Source organism: Ailuropoda melanoleuca, chromosome 3, assembly GCF_002007445.2.
Source record: "Ailuropoda melanoleuca isolate Jingjing chromosome 3, ASM200744v2, whole genome shotgun sequence".
NCBI lineage: Eukaryota > Metazoa > Chordata > Mammalia > Carnivora > Ursidae > Ailuropoda > Ailuropoda melanoleuca.
This window is the reverse complement of record NC_048220.1, coordinates 106,869,309-106,890,847: the sequence shown is the minus strand read 5'-3', so window position 1 is coordinate 106,890,847 and position 21,539 is coordinate 106,869,309. Positions and strand designations below refer to the sequence as shown.

The following is a 21,539-nucleotide window of genomic DNA, read 5'->3' as shown; positions in this document are numbered from 1 at the left end:
GCGTATTTTATTCTTCTTTAAACGGTATTTGTATATTTACTACATTTTCTGTATGTGGAATATAGTTCACAGTGAAACGTTTAAATGTTAACTAGATCACTGTCAGGAGCCCTCCTAACGCTTTGGTTTTGAAATCCCACAAAACTCCGTCTCTTTTGTAAAGTTGAAAATCAACAGAATCCTAAGACAGGCTCACGGCCTCAGGGGTCAGGGTGTGTTCTCAGTTACCACATAACCCCTTCATTTCACAAATGAGGCAGCTGAGCTCCAGAGAGGTGGGGTAACTTTTTCAAAGCCACACAGCACCTGAGTGGTAGAATAGAAACTTGGACCACAGTCCAGTGACCCGCAACGCGGTCCATTTTCCCCTGAAACACGCTATGACTGTGGGCAAGGTCTCTTTCTGGGCATTATATTAAGAGTGAACATTCACTCTGAATTTTCTCAAAGCCGTTGTAACTTCTCCTATCCTGTCCCGCTGTCAAACCCAATGATCTGCTATTTTTGTTGTTGTTGTTAATAGACTTTATTTTTTTGATTCACAGAATAACGCCTGCCCTGGGTGTGTTAAATTCCACATCAATTCCATACCGTAGACCCTCTCCAAGGCCTTTCCTGTTATTTGGATGCAGGGCTCTGCTCAGCCTCAAATACATCTGTCATGCTGTCCAACTTGCCTTCTATCCCCGTGTTCCCCACTGTATTTCCAGGAACCCCCTGAGACTCTTATCAACATTTACATCCTTTCTACCAAAAACTTCCTCCTTTAGCTCCTTGGGGGAAATGGAGGAACCGATTGTTCCAAGTTTTCTTCTGGCCTCCCGGGTTTGTCCACTGGGAGAGGTGGCTCTGGGGGTGGAGCTGGCAGGGGAAACAAAGGAGAGAAAAGAAGGAAAAAAACAGGAGCTGTTTCCAATGAGGTCGTAGGCCATGACCTCACTAATTCCACAGCCATGAAGTCAATCGATCCGCCACCTGCACGCCCCAGAACACCCTGTACTCTGGCCTGGCCTGCTCTTGAGGCATTGTTTGATGTGATGAATTTTCACGAAACCTGCTAGAAGATAAACCCCACACCATCAACCACCACCACCACCACCTCCACTAATCCGCCTGCCTCTCTGCGGCCAGGGCTGGTCTCCAGGGCCCTCCGGCCCCACCTGGCACTGGGTTTAAAATGTGTAGGCACCTGGTAAGCCCTGAAGGAAGCTCTTCTTCTCCTGGACTCACAGCATGTCAGCGTCAGAAGAAAAGCTCAGGTCACTTTTTAATCCACCTTCTTCATTTTATGTGTATTTGAACAGAGACCAAGTTCATGGTCACCCAGAGAGTCAGTGGCAGTGACAAACCCAGAGCCCAGGTGGTCCAACTCCCAGACTATTACATCTCCCACTGTGCTGCCCTGTCCCCCTAACGCTGTGACCTCTGGGGCTGCCCCCCTCCTCATTCATCCTGGCCCCGTGAGCCTGCCTCTGGCCTGCAAGGTGAACACACACTTGCGAATTACTTCAGCCACACGCCTGGAAGTCCCTCCTCTCTTTGACCTGGCTGCTTTTGCATTACAACTTTCCCTATGTTCAAGGAGGTAGTATTTACGGGGGTAGCATCACCCAGTCCAGGCCAGGTCCCCAGGATTACAGGCTTGGAGCTCCATCTTATTGGTTTCCACACCATCGATCATGCTTGAGAAAGCTGATCCATGCTAACCAAGTCCTCAAGAAACCAAGCTATAAAATCAGAGTGCCCGTTTACTAACGGGAGCAAGAGCTTCTTTCTCCATTGTACTAGTTCACATTGCCCTGACTGGCTGCTTCTCCTCCAAAGGTCTATGCAGAAAGTCAAACTATTAGTCACTTAGTGAGTGCAGACTCAAAACAAGGGGGCTGGTCACAGGGTTGGAATGGACTCCCCAGTGGCCTTCCTTTGATTGCTGGCGAGCCCCTTCTTGGCTGACCACCCTTGTTTAGCCAGATCAATACATTCAGCAGCTCTGGTGACCCTGAGAGCCATTCGATCTCTTGAAAGGAACTTTGCCTCTTTCTGCCCTTCCCATTAGGTGTTGATTTCATAACTTAACCCTCAGAGGGAAATCTCATTTCCCACATTTCTAAGTCCTTTGGGGGTAAGGAATCCCACATGATTCAGTCGTTCAGGCACCTGTAATTACAACCATCTACTCCTCTATTATCAGTCCTACACATCTTCATATCGTCCACAAGGATATCCCGTAAGACCTTATGACATCGTGTTGCCTGTCTATTCAAAAGCATTTGATGCAATTGGTCATTTTTGCAACTGGGTGATCGGACATCATTATAACCTTCTCTCTTCTTTTGTTTATGTCAGAGAGTTTCAAAATAATTTTTGTAAGTTTTTGGAAAACTGGGAGAAAAACCATCCATGGCTTCTCAATATTCCACAAAGCCTAAACTTCTTAAGCTGGACTCAGGCCCTCCCTCCAACAGTATTTTCCTGTATTACTGCCCTCCACTCCCTAAAAACACCACTCCTATCCTAGTCCCACCTCCATACAAATATCACTTGCAACTTCCTGCCTGTGTGCTTTAGCTCATTGTCTGCCTTCAGAGTTCAACTTAAGTGCCACCTCCTCCAAGAAGCCTACCATGATCCCTCCCCCACTGACATGGCTCCCTTTACCTCCCCACTCACAGCACTTGCTGCCCACACCAGCCCATGGCCTATCGCCCATGATGTATGCTCTATGAGGTCGTCTTTTGGCATATACTGTTAGCTCTTCACAGTTCAGGGATCGTGCTTTATCATTCTTGCCTGGGAACAGAACGACTCTTTATGTCTATGGTGAGAACAGATTATAAACTTCAAACCATCCATCCCGTTGCCATCCTAAATTGTCTTCACCTAGCACAGAATCATGTGCAGAGGAAGTGCCCAGGGAAATTTTAACTGAATGATCTTATCAGACTTAGAATATCGCCAGGATGGCATGTGTGAGCCACACAGCCCTCAGCTTCCATGCATGGATGGAGAGGACTGTACAACACCTGTGGTCTCATCAGCACCAGCTGGGGAGTGTGCTAAAACGCAAATACATGGGCCCCGAGCCCCAGGGAGTCTGATTCAGGCCCAGCCACCTGCATCCTAGGGAGCCCGCAGGTGATTCCAATGCACGTGGTTTTCAGGACACACTTTAGGAACACTAGCCCCACGAGGTCCAATATGCCACCATTTTCGGGGCACCCACGACCAAGTCAGATGCCAGCCTTGTCCCCCATGAGAACCTCTGCATGCCAGCCTTGCCTGGACTCAGCCTGCCCTCGTGTCTGTCCTTGCTCCCCGCAGTGTGCGGCTGCGGCCTGGCTCAGTCGGGCTTCTTCTTCAAGAACCAGGAGTACATCTGCACCCAGGACTACCAGCAGCTCTACGGCACCCGCTGCGACAGCTGCAGGGACTTCATCACCGGCGAGGTCATCTCCGCCCTGGGCCGCACCTACCACCCCAAGTGCTTCGTGTGCAGCTTGTGCAGGTGGGCAGGTGGCCGGCAGGGGCCAGGCCCCTCTGCCTGGGCCCCCTGGCAGTTCTGGGGTCACAGGGCTGTGAAACATTAGTTTCTCTGGAGATCAGAGTGAGGACGTGAGCCCCTACCCTCAGCCTCCCATTTCCCATCAGAAGTCCTCAAAGGAAGCACTGAGTACCTGGAACCCATTTTGGACACCAGGCATCTGGGCCAGCTCCCACCCCCTCAGCCACATGTGGTGGAGGGATATCTGTTTGTAGCCTTCCTCCGTGACCCTGGCAAGTGGTCCCCCCTCTGTAAGCCTCGGCTTCTTCATCAGTAAAATGGGCATCAAAACCATCCCAACGTGGTTGGGTTTTCATGAAGATAAATGAGATGGTGTTTGCAAAGACTATACGTAGCTCCGTGACTGGGACATAATTGTGTCTGCTTTTGCTATTCTTGCCATTATCATGCAATAACCATCTAGCCTCTCAGGCAGCCTGGTAGGCGTTGTAGAGCTCATCCTTCCCTCCCCCTCATGTCCTGCATCCCGGTTCCTTGTTACCTGAGCAGACATACGTGAAGGGTCCACTGTGTGCCACGTACCGCATTAAGAAGATGCAAAAAAAATAAAGGAGACCTCAGGCTGGTCCAAAACTACATTAAAATTTAATGGGCTGCTCTGATTAAAGCATATGTAGAAACATGGTTTGGAATAAATGTATGCCTTTTTTAATTAGGAAAGGAATTTATAGATTAATTATTCTCCCCATAAAATAACTACCTGTTAGTTACCAGTTAGGGTCCCTGCTGAGACTAATGACACAGTGTAAAAGAAAATAAAATCACCCAGTGGAATTCATTCATTCATCCATCTCTTAAAACCTGGCCCTGGGTCCCAGAATCCCAGACCCACTGGAAGTTAGCACAGTAGGGTCTGTATGGTTTAAAGTGAAGTTTCTGTCAAGCCCCAGACAGATGCAGTGCTTCCCCAACATCATGCTGTGTCCTTTACCACAAGTCAGTGCCTGGACCACGATGAGAACACAGCTCGCCCAACTCACCCCTGCACTCCCTCCATGTCCCATGCTGCCGATACAAGGGCAGGGGAGCCACTGGAAGTCTATGTCAGGGGCTGCTCCCAGAGTCTGTATAACAGGCTGTCCCAGACTTCATGCACGAGAGCAGCTGAACAATGGGCTTGACGGTGCCAGGAATTCGATGTCCAGTTTATCTTTGTTTAGGGAGGCAGGACGTGAACAAGTTTGAGACCTCTGAACTCTGAACCCCAAACTGCACAAACGCAGAGGAGAGGAAGAGGTTATTTGTGGATTTCTAAATGTCCTGGATAGTGAAAGGAAGAAATTCTGGCGAATTTAGGCGTTGAATGAGTTCTTCTTGCTATATGGGGATAGGCGAGGTTGGGATGGAAAAAGTCCTTCCAGGAAGAAGGGGCAACTCCAGGAAGAATTATTAACCAATTCGTTCACAGATGAACAATGCAAGCTTCCCTAAGTGTCATGATTTGCCCGTTGTTAAAATCATACAAATGGCCCAAGTGGGCCTCCAGTTCCAGTCATGGCCCCAAGCGAGTGGTTTAGTCAGACTGGCACCATGAATAGCACTTGAATTTACCTGGTATAATAGAAAGCAGGCCGCGTGTGGCACCAACGACCTTTGAGCTCATCTGCTGTCAGCTCACCAATAGACAGGGCATCTGTCTAGAGAAGAGGTGTTGACTTCCTCTTTCATCAACCTTGTAGGAAGCCTTTCCCCATTGGAGACAAGGTGACCTTCAGCGGGAAGGAATGTGTGTGTCAGACATGCTCCCAGTCCATGACCAGCAGTAAGCCCATCAAGATCCGAGGACCAAGCCGTGAGTGCTCCCCCTGGGCTCCTCCCTGTCTGTGGCCATGTCTCCTAGGGCTCCCTGTCCCAGCTCCGTCATCCGCTTCTGCAGGCCCAGAGGGAAGTGGGGGAGGTTTCCACCCTGGAGGACTCCTGAAGCCTGACCCAGTTGGCGGACAGCCCAGGCTCACAGGCTTCCTCATGCAGCAATGCAGGGAAAGCAGGCTGCTGAATACACACCATGACAGCCTGTACCATGTTTGGCCACTTGGGTGGGGCTCTTCTGGGATGAGCTAGGCTCCCCCGCATCTTATCTCCCCTCTGGATCCATGTTCCCCAGGGCACCCTAACACGGCTGATGAAGCCACCAGTGGTTCTCAATTTTTACAAACGCCACTAAAAAGTATACACAGACACATCTTTAAAAGGAGAAATACGGGCGCAAACCACAAGGGATATGCTAGTGTCTCTTAGAAAGTGTCCCGGGGAACACTGCATCGGCGTCGCCGCATAACTGCTAAACACAGATTTTTGGACTTCTTTTTTTTTTTTTTTAATTCTTTTTAATCCTTTTTTTTAAGATTTTATTTATTTACTTGACAGAGCGAGAGCAAGGAAGAGAGCGAGCGCGAGCAGGGGGCAGCGAGGGGCAGAGGGAGAAGCAGAGAAGCGGACTCCCTGCTGAGCAGGGAGCCCGACAAGGGGCTCGATCCCAGGACCCTGAGATCATGAACTGAGCCAAAGGCAGACACTTAACCCACTGAGCCACCCAGGCACCCTCCCACTTTGGACTTCTAAGAAAGGAACCTAGAAATCTGCATTCTTAATAAGTTTCCTGGGTGATGCATTTGCCACTCGTAAGACTGAGAATCACCATTTAGAGGTGAGGGGACCATCTACCACACCAAAGTAAATGTTATGTTTCATCACCAAACTATAGATCTGGGGGGAAAATGAGGATCAAGCGTGTACCTCGGAACAGTCGTTCGAATCGTGGAACATCCATTCCACTCGAGTGTGTCTAGTGGTAAGATGTCTTAATCACTGTTCCAGACGCCCTTGTCAGACTGCTGACGGCAGGTGCCCGCACACACACTCACGTGGCCCTGGCCCCCGGGGTCTGCAGTAAGTCACGCTAGGCTCCGGTGTTCTTTCACATTGTGTGACGCTCCCACTGGCCTCCACAGCGGGATCAATGAAAACCCATTAGCTGCCTAGCCGCCTGCACTGCCTCACTGTGCGGACGCGGACCCCGACGGAGTCAGCAGGCTGAGGCCACATCCTGCCGAAGGGTGAGCACAGAACACCCCGAGTCAGCAGGGCTTGGCCCCGAGGGGCTCCGTCAGAGCCCGCCCGGCGTGGTGAGCTGGGGAGGAAGACGATGGGAAGGCTTCCTCCCTCGCCCTTCCTTCCTCTAGATCTAATCGGATCAGCTCACAGAATGTGCAGAGCACTTCCTTCAGCGTCCTTGGTGACATTCGAGAACAGTTTGCTGGTCTGAGCAGGTTTCCATCTCGAGGTGACTGAGTGCACACACCGTTATCTTTCATGATTCCTTGAAAGCATCGTGCAGCATGACAGCAGGGCTGGAGTGCTGGGATGCAGGACCGCGGCCCTGTCACTGCTGCTGCTCTGGAGAGACCAGCAGGACCACGTATGTGGCAGTCGAGAGAGGCAGGCTGGAGCCAGGAGAGTGCCAAGCCTCTGTGTGGAACACAGCAGATACATAGCCTTGCTGGGGCTCCGTTTACCCAGCTTTATGGAAAGCAAATGTATTAGTATCCAGGAGCCAGACTAGCATACGCTACAGTGTATAAAGTACTCTTTATACTTTATATAAAGTATAAGGGATGCTGCGGACGTGGAGACTTAATCTGGAAAGCACACCAAAGAGAGAATACAATTCCTGAATCTGTTAATTTCTCTTGGCTTGTATTGCGTTACTACATGCATCAGGGACCTCGGAGAGAGGGGAGAGTTCCTTGGCTGAGTGTGGGAATCCTGTATATGAATGTGTCCTTGAGGAGAGGTGCTAAATGTCTCCACCATAATTCTGCAAATCCAAAGGCAGAGGAAGGTGAAGATGAGTGAATAATGAGTTGCAAGTGAGCGCATAAGCAGTCTCCAGGGGGAGTACTCAGGATCGTGGCTCATCCTTTTACTCACAAAGTAAAGACAGCCAGCTGTGGATCTACAGAGAATATGTTCCACAGAAGTGTATTCTCCCCAAAGGTGCTCACTGTCCATGTCGATAACTGGAGGGGATGTTGGAGGGTCTGCTGAGTTCCCAAAGGATAGAGGGAGCCAAAACCAGATTCATAAGAGGGCTAAAATGAAGAATGTGTCATGGAAAAGGAAAAAGAAGGAGGAAAAACCTGATGTATTTTTGATCTACAAGGGTGTGACATTTCATCCCTGGAGGGTGAATAAAGGCATTCTGGAATAGCAGGAGCAGTTCTCTACTCAAAAGGGTCAATAAGAATACTCAGGAACTATCAGGAGAAAAGAATTGTGTTACTTTTTACAAGAATAAGAAGTGTTTCCTCACCATTTTCACTGGGAGGAATCAGCAGCAGTAACAACATCAGCATCACCATCACAACTGTCAACACCATCACCACCACCACCACCATCATCACCACCAACACAGTTGCCATCAGTACCGCCATCACTACCAATATCACCACTACCATCACCATTACCATGGTCACCATCACCACCACTACCAACATCACCATCACAACTGTCACCATCACTACCAACACCACCCTCACTACCACCGTTACTGCCAACACCACCACCACCACCATCACCATCACAACTGTCACCATCACCACTACCACCACCTCACCATCAAAACTGTCACCACCATCACTACCAACACCATCACCATCCTACCACCATCACTGCCAACACCACCACCACCACCACCACCACCACCATCACAACTGTCACCATCACCACTACCACCACCTCACCATCACAATTGTCACCACCATCACCACCACCACCACCATCACTACCAACATCACCATCAAAACTGTCACCACCATCACTACCAACACCATCGCCATCACTACCACCATCACTACCAACACCACCACCATCACCATCACAACTGTCACCATCACCACTACCACCACCATCACCATCACAACTGTCACCACCATCACTACCAACACCATCACCATCACAACTGTCACCATCACCACTACCACCACCATCACTATCACAACTGTCACCACCATCACTACCAATACCACCACCATCACTACCACCATCACTACCAACATCACTACCAACACCACTATCACCACAACCACCACTACCACCACTACCACCAGTACCACCACCACCATCACCATCACAACTGTCACCACTATCACTACCAATACCACCACCACCAATACCACCACCATCATCACCGCTGCTAACACTGATTGACTGTTACTATTGTCAAGCAATCCACTAAGTTTTCTATACATAATATCTATATATAATATCTCATGATAGTTCTATGAGGGAAGAGTAATTGTTTTATAGATGAGAAGGCTGAGACCCAAAGAGTATAAATGACTTGCCCAGAATCACACAAATAGTAAGTAATGAAACTGGAATGTGGGCCCAGGCAGTCTGGCCCTGGAGCCTATTCCCTTCACACCCTTTACCAGAGACATGACTTGCTAATTGGGAAGGGTCCCGACTTCCTGGATTAATTATCTAAACCAAGGAAGGGAGCCTGCTATGACTCACAAAACCCACTCATTTTTGTTGATCTAAACGGAATGTATGACACAGTCAAGGGAAACTAAAAATGGCTGCCGGGAGTCTCTAGAGACCTCAGTAAACTGAGGGATTTGGGGGAACAGGTGGTGGCCTCATACTTGCTGCCAGCTGAAGGTTGTAATTTTGGAATAGAGAGGAACATATGAGGAGCGGACAGCTGGCGGCACAGCGACCAACACGGGGCAGGGTGTAGCTTTCCTGACCGTGCCTGTTTGTTATACCAGACTCACGGGCCCCTGGGTGGATGCCTGAAACTTCACCAGAGGTCAGGCTGAAAGGAGGACGAAGAGGGAGAAAAGGGTCCTGATCAATCTGAGGCCAGTGCAATGGAAGACCTGCAGTATAACACAAGAAGAAAAACCACATGGAGGAGGCATCCTGGAGGAATCCTCTGGAGGAATCAGCAGGCCTTCCCAGCAACAGGAATATTCTTCTGGCCTCAGATCAGAGACGTGATAGTGCACAGAATATGGGTTAAAAACACAAGAACGTGAAATAAGAATGACAGCGAGTATTTGTTGAGCCCACGTGTCGAGTCCTTACAGGCCTGGTTATAGTACATCTTCACACCAGGGTTGTAAGGAAGGTATTCAGATGAGGAAGCAGGGTCTTAGCAGTCACACAACTAGTAAGCAAGGGAGCTGGGATTCTGCCCTCAGCCAGCCTTTCACCATCCCAGCCTAGCCTTTAACCACTACACATGACTGCCTCCAGAATTTTAACTCAACGTGCCAAGTCCATCCCAGATGCATCATTGCTACTTAAGGAGATGGGACTCATTTCTAGGATGTGGCCACAAATGATGCAGCTATTCAAATGAGATGTGCTGTTGGCCCTTATATACCTAGCTCCACGGAGTCGACAAGTGAGGTTGATCAGAGGTTGACCACATCAAGCAAGGAAAAGTGAAGTGTAAGGAAGGAGGGAGAAGAGAGAAACCGCAGTTGTCTTTAAATATTTGAAGAAAATGTCAGGAGGCAAAAGAGGTGGGTTATTCTCATTGCATAAGATAAGGGGCATCATAAGGAGTCAGGTCTCAGCTCCATATAAAGAAGGCAATCATGGGGCGCCTGGGTGGCTCCGTCAGTGAAGCGTCTGCCTTTGGCTCAGGTCATGATCTCAGGATCCTCGGATCGAGCCCCACATCGGGCTCTCTGCTCAGCAGGGAGTCTGCTTCTCCCTCTTACTCTCTCTCTGTGTCTCTTTCTCTCAAATAAATAAATAAAATCTTAAAAAAATTTAAAAAAAGGCAGCCATGACAAGAAATGACAAGTGTTGGCGAGGACATGGAGAAAAAGGGACACTTTGTGTGCTGTTGGAGACAGTATGTGAGAAATAGTATGAAGGTTCCTCAAAATATTAAAAATGGAAATACCATATGATCCAGTAATTCCACTGTTGGGATTTTCCCAAAGAAAGCAAAAACACTAATTTAAAAAGATATATGCACCCCTATGTTTATTGCAGCATTGTTTACAATAGCCAAGATATGGAAGTAACCCAAGTGTCCATCGGTTGATGAATGGATAAAGATGTGGCATATATATACCATGGAATATTACTCAGGCACAAAAAAGAATGAAATATTGCCATTTGTGACAACATGGATCAACCTATAGGGTATTATGCTAAATGAAATATGTCAGATAGAGAAAGACAAATACTGTAGGATTTCACTTATATTTAGCATCTCAAAAACAAAACAAATGAACAAACAAACCAAAAAAACAGAAACGGACCCATAAATATGGAGAACAAACTGATGGTTGCCAGAGATGAGGGGGAGGAGGGGTGGGCAGAGTGGGTGAAGGGGAGTGGGAGGCACAGGCTTCCAGTGATGCAAGGGGTAAGTCACGGGGATGAAAGGCACAGCATAGGGAATGTGGCCAAGGATACTGGAATAGCGGTGTGTGGGGACAGATGGGAGCTACACTTGCCCTGAGCACGGCGTGAGGTATAGAGTTGTTGAATCACTATGTTGCACGCCTGAGACTGATGTAACATTGTGGGTCAACTATACTCCAATTTAAAAAAATCAGATAGGAAATTAAAAATGGAGTTACAAAAGAGAATAAGCCTTTATGTGATACATATTTTAAAAATAAACTGAAAAAAATAAAGAAGGCACTTGTGACAATTTTGCCTGTCCAAAGGCAAAGTGGGCTTCCTCCAAAGGGGGTGAGCTTCCTACCCCTGGAGGCAATTAAGCAGAGGACGGTGCCTGCCTGTCGAGAATGCTGTAGATTCCTGCATTAGGTGGGACTGTGACCAAGGGCTCTGCGAACTCTGAGCCCCCGTGGAATTATTTAACCCTATCCAGGAGGCCGACAGACACAAGTTCAGTATTTGTGGTTCAGTAGTTGACCCCTGCGCCCACAGGTTCTCCCCCTGAGCATGGGTAAGTCACGTTTATAAAAGGAGAAGGGGGTGCCTGACGTCTCTAAATGATTACGTTCTAAAGCCTGTGATTATTGGGATGGAGGTGGGTAGACTTTTTCCAGGAGTGAGGAAGGAAAAGAAATCCCAAAACTATTCTCCCAGCCCCCATCTGAAGGCCTGGGGCTTGAAGCATTTTGCAATTGGAGACCCTCCCGCCCCCAGCCCGTGTTAAGGGATGTTAGGAAGGCGCTAGGGAGCCAAGAGGCGGGAACCGTGGGAGTTGCCTTGTCCAAGCACTTCATCAGGGCCCAGACCTTCCCCACCGTTGGCTGGGCACACTCCCTTCCTCGACAGACAGACACATCATCTTCTCTCCCAGGACTGGCTCCCAGCTGGACACGAGGGCTTCCAGCCAGCCTCTCCCAACTTGATACACAGTTTCTTTTCTCCCCACTGCTCCAAAGTATGCATCTGTCTTGTGGCGCCAATGGAGAGGCTTGTCCTCTGGTAAACTTTGTCCCATGACCCTTTCCTCCTCCAGAGTGGGCCATCCGGCCGGGTAGGCCTGAATTCCCAGCATCTCCCAAGTACCTTGGACGCTGACTCCATTTCCTGGCCCTCCCCAGACACGGATTGAGCAACAGGCAGATGCCTGGCCCCCACATTCTGTGGCCCTGGTGTGCGTTCCAGGGTGATGAGGATGGGGAGTGAGAACACCTCTCTGGTTTGGGACGGTCTTACCAGATTCTCTGATCCTTGGGGAGGAAAATGTTCGGCGTATTATAAGCATGCTGGGGAGGGGACAGGCACGGTAAGCTCTGTCCTTTGCCTGGGTGCTATGAGGCCCACTCCTTCATATTCATCCACCAAATATGATCTGAGCTTCTGCTGGGTGTTGAGCACATCACTAGGCGAGAGAATAGATTTAACCACAAAACACAGACAGGGTCCTTGCCATTGAGCGTCCAGCCAAGGGTAGGAAAAATTAGATTCTAAGCTTATCCCCTGGAGCAGTGCTTCTCAGAGTCGTCGGTCCTTGGAGATTTAGGTCAAGTTCAGTAGGTCAGGATGGGTCTCAGATGCGCCACATCTGCTGGCCCCCGGGTACTGCTGATGGGGCAGGTTCCCGGGCACAGAGGGTAGCACGCTGAGTTAGCTGTTTGAGGGCAGGCCAGGAGCAGAGCAGGGTCTGTCTGTGTGGGATGAACAGCGGTCAAGATGACAGAGAGCTTTCTGGAGGAATCCTAGGATGTCTCTCTTTCTCCCTCCCACTGATCTCCTGTGCAGAGCCCAGGGCTCCGGGGCCCTTGCTTTCACCTGCTAGAGCTCCAGGAGGGTGCCTGTGCCAGGGTGGGAGCTGCCGGGAGAAGCCTGGTTTTCAGGGAGGGGTTTCCTTCGCTTGGGCTGAGATGATAGCAATGGTCGAGGGGCCCGGGATGTTCTGTTCAGTGGCGTCCTCTTGTTTTTGCAGACTGTGCTGGGTGCAAGGAGGAGATCAAGCACGGCCAGTCGCTCCTGGCGCTGGACAAGCAATGGCACGTCAGCTGCTTCAAATGCCAGACCTGCAGCGTCATCCTCACCGGGGAGTACATCAGCAAGTGGGTGTCTCCCCCATCCCCCAGCCCCAGCTTCCAGGACCCCCGTATCCTACCGGCCTGCCCCAGGGTGCCCTTGCCTGAATCTCCCTGGGCATCTCCTTCCACTTCCACCCACTCCCACAGCCACAAACAGCACCTCCCCAACCCTTGGGCCCTTCTGGGCTGTTTCCTCTGCCTGAGATGCTCTTCTCGCTCCTTGACGCCTTCGCTCCTCTCCTTCCTCTGGTCTTGGGTCCCACACCCGCACTCCAGAGGCGGTCTCATTCCTGTGCCCCCTCCACTCCCCCAACACCAGCCTTCGCGGGGCCCTGTTTTTTCCCTTCACATGGGCTAACACCGTTTGCAGTCATACACTCATCCATGTTAACTTTTTGATAATGATAACAATACTAGCTACCAATTACCGAGTTTTTATTACGTACAAAAGATATACTAATGGTTGTGTATGGGTTATCTCATTAAACCCCGCAACCAACCCCGTGAGGCGTCCATCCCCATTTTAAAAGCTGTGAAAGCTGAGGCTTCAGGAAGTAAGTAACTTGCTCCATGATGATATTTAATGTCTGTCCTTGCCAAGGCAGGGCCTTTGTCTTACCCACTGCTGCCTTTCGTGCAATGCCCAGCCCCTGGCCAACAATACAGTTGTTGAATGAATTGAATTGGTACGAGATACAATGGACACACAAAACGATCAGGGAGGGGGCCCCACCCCCGGTGGCAGCACAGCACCACACCAGACAAGCCCCCCCCCCTTGCCAGTAGACCCTGGTGACCACATTCCCATAGTCAAGCACCTGAAAGAAATGACGGCCACAGACCCTCGCAGCTTCGATGCTCTATGACGTGGACGTGGCTGAGGGCGCGCTCTGACCCACTGCACGTGGATGGGTTTGCCCTTAGGAGACTGATAGTCTAATGAGGGAGATAAACTAGATACAGAAAGAATTACGGTACCAGGAGTTATGTGGTAGGGAGCTCAAGAGGTTTGTTCTTTAAGACCCTTTAGATCATAAGCGACAGAAAACCCAATTCAAACTCACTTAAGCAAAAATGAGTTTATTGACTCAGAAATGGGAAGGCCAGAGGCCCACTGACTTCCAGCGTGGCTGAATCCGGGGCTTAAAGATGTGACTGGCACTTTAGAAGTGTCTCTCTCTGTCCCCCCTCCCCTCCCTCTCTCTCAGCGCTCCCTTCCTCTGTGCTGGATTTATTCTGAAACAAGCCCTCCCCCAGGGTAGCAGAGATGATCACCAGCAGCTCCAGGCTTTCGTTCTAGCAGCTCACCCAGCCTGGCAGAGAGACAGAGGCCTCTTCCCCAAGGACTCTGGTGAGAGTCCCACGGTTGCCTCTGATTTGGCCACCCTTGGGTCACACACGCATTCCCGACCAATCACTGGCCAGGAGGATATAAACCCTAGAGCCGGAGAGCAGCCCTCTGTGACCCATAGTAACTGTGAGTGGGAAGGGGTGGCCCCCAAAGGAAAACCAGGCGAGGCTATGGGCAAAAGGAAACATGGATACCACCAGACAGCACCGTCTGGGTCAGTGGTCCAAGTGAAGGTCTGTGACTATACCTAGAAAGAAGGGAGCCCTTCTAACTAGTGGGGAGTGCAGTCTGGAACCTGCGAGAGCTCCATGGAAGATGGCACTATTTGACCCAGACCTTGAAAACGGGTTAGATTTGAAAACGCAAAGAAGGAAAGGTTGTAGGCAGAACACCCAGCCTGGGCAGGGACAGGCTGGCGCCTGACACATCCATCTCGTTGGCCGGGGCTCAGACATGTGTGCAGGTGAAGCAGGGTCCCAGACTGCAGAGGTGAGCTGAGGTCACATCACCGAGAGCTTCGAATGCCATGTTAGTAGAAGTTTGGCACTTCCCTCCGTCCCTGCCAAGTAAGAAGTGCCCTTAGTGAGTCGCCAGCCTGAAGTCTTTGAGTCTGTGAGCCTAAGTTGAGGGTGTAGGGTTTGCTCAGAGCTCCTGTCAAGAAGGCCCAGCCCCCATTGCCCATCACACCTAAGGCCTCCGCAGCCTGGCTCTGGGCTCTTTGGCTGGCAGCCGGCAGAGCGGCAGGTGCTTAACGGCACTGCCTCTGGCATTGATGCGTGGGTTAGAAGCTGGCCTGCGTGGCCTTGGCAAAGGACTGAACTTCTCCCAGTCTGTTTCCTCGTTTATAAAAACAGGGATAAGAAGACCTTCCCCGTAGGGTGGTGCAAAGTCTCAGACATCATACTAGTAAGTGTCTAGTAAATACTAATTTGACCATCTGCCTCTTTTTAGGATCATGGATATTTCAAATTCTCCCAAAGCCTCTCAACCCGTGGGTCCAAACGAGGTGGGGTTGGCATTTATACACAAATTTTGCTGGCTCATTGTACCCACCTCCTGACAAATGACTTTCTCCCCCTGCAGAGTCACCCTCCCACACCCACGGAGTGCGGAAGGGTTGGCAGCGGTGGGAGGAAGCTTGTCTCAGGGGCCTTCAAGCAGCAGTCTGACCACTGGCCCTCGCTGAGAGTGGGTCCCCACTGCTCCCTCTCCTTCAGGAGAGCACAGGGTGGGCTCCCAGCAATCCCAACGTGGCAACTACTTGGAGATGAAACAATGGCGTGCCTGTCCTTCAGGCCTGTCTGTGTCAGCCAGTTCTGTTACACCCAAAAGTGGGGGAAGTGGCCCTCTCTCTCGTGGATTCATTAGCACTACAGAGCCGTGTCGTCAGATCTGGTCCTCAGAGCCAGGCAGGGCCCAGAGCTGGGGCGAGCCATCTGATGCCCCCAGCTACCTTCATGTCTTTCTGGAAGACCCCTCTCCACAATCATGGGCATTCCTCTAGCTGCCATTTGCTGTGTGCTCACTACAGGCCGGGCACTGAGCCCGAGCCCCATGGCACATGACAGCTGTGTCTTCAGGCCACATGACCACAGGGGGGAAGAAACCAGACCACCTGGGTTTGAATCCAGCTTCCAGTCCTCTGAGTTGAGTTTCTCATCAACGCAGTAGGGAGACTGATAGTTCTGACCTCACAGGGCTGCCGTAGGGATTCAATCCAATAATCTACATAAAACACCATCAGAGGGCCGGCCACACACCGAGCCATCAATGTCAGTGGCTCTTAGTAGCAGGGGGCAGTGTAAGAATAATTCACAATAATCTTATTACTGCCTGATAAGTGAGAAGCACCAGGCGAAAATGAAACACATCGGAAGTGGTTAGGGTAGGTTCCCCTTATCTCCTGACCCGGGAGCACAGTCAGATGATTCTCTCACCACAGGTAAAATTTTTTATCAGATGAGGAGCCCTGAAGGCTATGCACAAAAGTTGACCCCATTGATGACCTCCTGCAAGGGGCCGGGAGGAGGGAGAAGACTTTCCCTTTTTGCCTTTGGAACGCGCCAAATGCAAATACGACCTCATCTGGATAAAACAAACCTTCGTACAGTTTTACAAGACATTTTAAAAAGAGCCCTTTGAGATAAAAAGAAGAGAGTGGGTCTGGAGGCCTTGGGGGGGAGAAATAGGAAGAAGGGGGATAGAAAAGGAATATCCATGACCAGCAGCCCAGACCAGTGGTTCCCAGATGCACTTGGGGAGTTTGTCAAGAGGCAGATTCCTGCCCCCCCCAGGGGTTCTCTGATTCCACAAATCTGAGGGGTGTCTGGGGAGTTCTCATTTTTAACAAGCTCCCCAAGTGTTTCTAAACTTGGTCCAGTCACCACCGGCTACAGGTCCGGGGACTTGCACGTGACACCCCCATGGACCCCCGCAACTTCCTCTCCCTGTGTGGGTTTCCTCTTGCAGGGACGGCGTTCCGTACTGCGAGTCCGACTACCATTCCCAGTTTGGCATTAAATGCGAGACTTGTGACCGGTACATCAGCGGCAGGGTCTTGGAGGTGAGTGGGTTCAAGTAGCCGTGAAGATGTTTGTGCAGGATGGCCTGTGACTCCAGAAGGTCGTTGCTGAGGACCCCGCCTTTCCTAGCCTCCCCTCCCCCGCTGCCTCAACCTCAGCTTAGCTTACTCCATGACTTGAGCAGATAACTTTGCCTCTCTGAGAACCCCTAAAATGAGAAGCTGGACAAAATTATTCCTGGTTCCAAAAATGCTGTGCTGGGAATATCAGTGGCTTCTCTGGACTCAGACCCAGCTAGATTACTGGGGAGGAACAATTATGGTTTTCTTCCCAACCGGGCTAAAGGATGGACGCCATTTTTAATTTTTTAAGCATTTGGTAATGTGCTGATTTAAGAACCAGCTCGTTGTCTAGCAGCTTGCTCCCTGTGCCCTGCTTTGGCTGGTCCATCGCCATGGCAACAGCTCTCCCCTGCTTCAGACACACAACTAGCTCTTCCAGTAGCAGGCAGCCTGCAGCACCCTTGCTGAGCCCCTGCCCCAGCCCCCTGTCTGCTGCCCTTCCCGGCCTTCCTTCCCAGACCCTGTGGGCTCCCAAAGCTGTCTTCCTATGCTTTGGGACCACCCACCTTGAGGAATTAAAAACAGGAAAGAGTTTGGTGCAAAAGACGAAAAATAGCCTAAGACCAGGAACAATTGGGTTCGGATATTGACTCAACTGCTAACTCATGCTCACATTCGGGGTGAGTGTCTTTGCCTCGCTAGGCCTCGGTTATCCCTTCTGACGGTGGCTGGTGGATGGCAGACTGGGGCAGCTCTTACGAGCAGAATCATTAATTGGGTCAAAGCCGGCCAGTTGGTGGTGGTCCCCTGCAGGCAGCACTGTGTTGAGAAGGATTCGGTAGCCACATCTGGGCCCAGCAGGAGAGAGTTGTAACCAGGAAAGCAGGAGCCCAGGAGAGGCACTGCAGCTGGGCCCCGAGGATGAGAAGGAGGCTGCCTTGTGATGCTTGACCCACTCAGGAAACAGAGAAAAAAGTCAGTGTGGCTGAATTATGCAAATTGGGGCTCCGGGAGGATGGTCTATCACACAGGGCATACCACATAGGGCGTTGTAGCCCTGTAGGAGTTGGGTTTTGTAGTAAGTGCAATGGGAAGGTATTGGAGAGTTTTAAACAGAGGAGCAATGCGGCAAGATTGTAGGGAGTCAGAGAGAATAAGATAAAGGCACAGAGCTGATAAACCATTAAAGCTCTCCAGGGAGCAGTGGGATTGCAGTGTGGAGAAGAAAGCAAGACACAGGAGCACCGCTAGGGTGTTGGCCCTGGTTTCCCAGAGCCCCATTCCAGGGTGAGGCGTTTGTATGGATGGGATTCACTGAACAACAGGCGTTGGGGAAAGACTGAGTATGAGTGACCCGCTTAGAGCTGCTCCTTAGAGAGGGATGACATGATGGACACGGGTTACATTCAGAGGAAAGAAACTGGAAGTGGGAGACCAGTGAGGAGGCCATGACGCTGCGGGCAGGACTCAAGACCTATAGTGGCAGTGGACAGAGCACCCACCTGCCTCCTGCATAATGGGAGTGGAATTCCCATAGCTTTGTGTTGGGGCCGCCGGTAAACACAAGGATTGAAGGGAAAGAGGCCCAAAGTTGTACCAACGCGTAAAGCCGGGATGAGAGGAAGTCTGGTGCTGTCCTCTGCCGAACCAGGGGTGGCAGGGAAAGAAGCTGATCTGGGCAGAAGCACAGCGAGTTCAGAAGCACAGCGAGTTCCGTTCGGGACAGGTTGTGATTGAAATTCCGGGAAGGTTTCAGAAAGGCAGTCAGAAATGTGGAGCTGAGCTCAGGAACAAAGCTCGGGCGGGGTGTGGAAGGAATAATCTCAAAAAGGCTAGGATTTGAATAAGAGTCAGCACCAGGGGAGTCACAGGGATTGGGGGGGGGTGAAAAGAGGAAGAGAGAGAGAGAGAGAAAGAGAGGGAGGGGAGAGAGAGAGGGAGGTGGGAGACGGAGGGAGGAGTGGGCTGAAGGCAGCCTTGGGGAGTGGCTATGGGTGGCAGAGGAGACTGAGGAGTTGTCAGAAAAAAGAAGAAGGGCAGTCAGGGCTGTGGGGGAGACTAGGAGCCAGGCGCCAAGAGGAAAGCGCTTCAGAAAGGAGGGCGAGGTCCGCCAGCGTAGGTCCAATTCTGTAGAGCAGTTGAGGACTATGTGGGCTGAGAAGAAGCTGTGGGGCGGGGAAAGGTGAGCTTCAGGACAGTTTCAGGTCTGCAGGGTTATAGGGGAAAGGCATCTGCACGGTGGGGGGGGGGGGTAAAGAGTCCGTGGGATAAGAGGTCATAAAAGCAGACTTTTCTTTGGAAAAGGAGGAAACTTGGATCACACGCAGGGCTGCAGACGGGAATTCATCCCAGCATTTCCACGCTGCTTTGAAACTGTGTGCGGTGCCTGTCTTCTCCCTTGTGCTACTGTGTTTAGTATCCTGGGAGCCTCCTCTCGGGCTGCTGTTGTAACCAGGTTTCAGTTGATTCCATTTGTACAAGGCTCCATTAGCATCATGGGCTTATTGATTTTTTTTTTTCTTAGAGCTGGAAGAGACTTTTAGCTATCAACTGGTTAACCCTCCTCATTTTACAGATGAGAAAAATGAACCCCAAGACGTGTATTGTTATTCCAAGGTCATGCGCGGTGTTTCCGGGACAGCGGGAACTAAAATCTAGAACTCCAGACCCCTCTATCCCATACACGTGCCCACAGCTCTCAGCCACTTGGGGGGTCTTTGAGGTCGTGTGATGTCATGAGCTACGTGGTTGGAGTGAAACAGACTTGGATTCCAATTTTGCCACTTCTAGCCATGAGACCTGAAGCAAGTCACTTTCTCTAAGACTTAGAGTCTTTATCTGTCACAGTGAATACAATTGTTATTCAACTTCTGATGGCTATGTCAGTGTGAAATAATAGAAAATAAATATATTTACTGGCCTCTGCCCCCAGTTCCTGGCACTGGGCTCCTAAAACCTTTGCGATTTCCTAAGTGTTAAGAGTACTAGGGGCATCTTTTGTTCTAATATTTGGTTCCTGACGTGGAGTTCCTAAATCTCCTGGAATTTCCTGGGTGATAAGAGTGTCTTTTGTTCTAATGAGGCGGCTCTGGGTGGGCTCCTGGAGGGCTTCAGGATGAGGGCGATCACCAGCAAGACCAAGCCATGATTAGAAGCTTGGAACTTTCAGCCCCACCTCCCATCCTCCAGGAGGGGGAGAGGCAGGGGCTGGAGACTGAGGTAATGACGGATCCTGTCTGTGTGAAGAAGCTTCCATAACGGTCCCCAGAGGATGGGGTCTGGAGAGCTTCCAGGTTGCTGAAGCCCTGGAGGTTCTGGGAGAGCAGTGTGCCGGGAGGGCGCCTGGAGCTCCGAGCCCCTTCCCACACCCCTTGTCCTACGAATCTCCTCCATCCGGATGCTCACCTCTGTCTTTTCTCCTAGGTAAAGGTAAGTGTTTCCCTGAGTTCTGCGAGCTATTCTAGCGAATTATCGAACCCAGCTTGGGGGTCATGGGAGCCCCAGTTTATAGCCAGTCGGTCAGAAGCACAGGTGACAACCTGGGACTTGGGATTGGCATCCGAAGTGGGGGAGGGAAGCCTTGTGAGACTGAGCCCTTAACCCGTGGGGTCTGACGCTTGTTCCAGGTAAATAGTGTCAGAACTGAGTTAAGCGTGGGACACCCCGCTGCTGGCTCAGAGAATTGCTTGCTGTGGAACACCCCTCACACACACCTACTGTCAGACGTCTTGTGAGTAGGGTAGTCATGTGAGAGTAAAGGACACAGACAGGAGTGTCTTTACAGGTAGTCAGGACTTCTTTGGTTGCAGGTGCAGAAACTATACTCAAATGGCTCGGGCCAAAAAGGAAATTTATCAGCTCCCATAATAAAAAGCCCAGAAGGAGGTCTTGCTTCAGGCCCAGCTGGATCCAGCACTCAAACGAATGCATTTGGAGTATCCTGACATCCTGGCTCCACTTTGCCCTTGCCGGCTTTATTCTTAGGTAGGCTCTCCTTCGTGGTGGGAGAGCTGGACAGCAGGCTTACATCCTATCAGACAGCATCCCCCAGGGGAAGGAGAGCTTCTCTTTTCTCAGAGCTCAGCCCAGGAATGGCTCTCACTGGACAACCTCAGACCCATCTCCAAACAATAACTATGACCATAGAGTTAGAATACACTTATGGGTGGGGTCAGCCCTACTTAACCACACGGACTGATGTGGGGAAAGGGTAGTCCCACCCAGCGAAGGCCTGGTGCTGTTCCTGGAAGAAGGGGGAAGGATGTTGGCCAGGAAAACAAAACACTTGCCCACTATAGGGCCCAGGACATTTGCAGGGACACAATAGGCACGTAATTAAATTCCATTTCCCCTTTCCCATTCCCTCCCTAGGCCACCCCACAAGCCCTACCTCAGTGACAGAGCTCAGCATGCTGGGTGACAGTCCCACTCCTTTCTTCCTAGTCTGTGTTCTCTCCAAAGAGAACCACACCATTCAGTACCGCCTCTCCTGACCTTGCTCTGGTTCTCCGCCCTTTCCAATATGCCCCATATTTCTGC

The 21,539-nt window shown here is 50.7% G+C and overlaps 1 protein-coding gene across 7 annotated transcripts in view; it reads left to right on the top strand.

The window, feature by feature from the left end:
• The window catches only part of ABLIM3 (actin binding LIM protein family member 3), a 107,669-nt gene that overhangs the window by 44,209 nt on the left and 41,921 nt on the right, over positions 1–21,539 (top strand). For all 7 annotated transcript variants that reach the window (XM_034656911.1, XM_034656910.1, XM_034656909.1 and 4 more), the window contains exons 4-7: positions 3,322–3,505; positions 5,242–5,354; positions 12,963–13,089; positions 16,886–16,979. In XM_034656911.1, the coding sequence (XP_034512802.1) occupies positions 3,322–3,505; positions 5,242–5,354; positions 12,963–13,089; positions 16,886–16,979 (518 nt within the window). The remainder of the gene's footprint in view (positions 1–3,321; positions 3,506–5,241; positions 5,355–12,962; positions 13,090–16,885; positions 16,980–21,539) is intronic.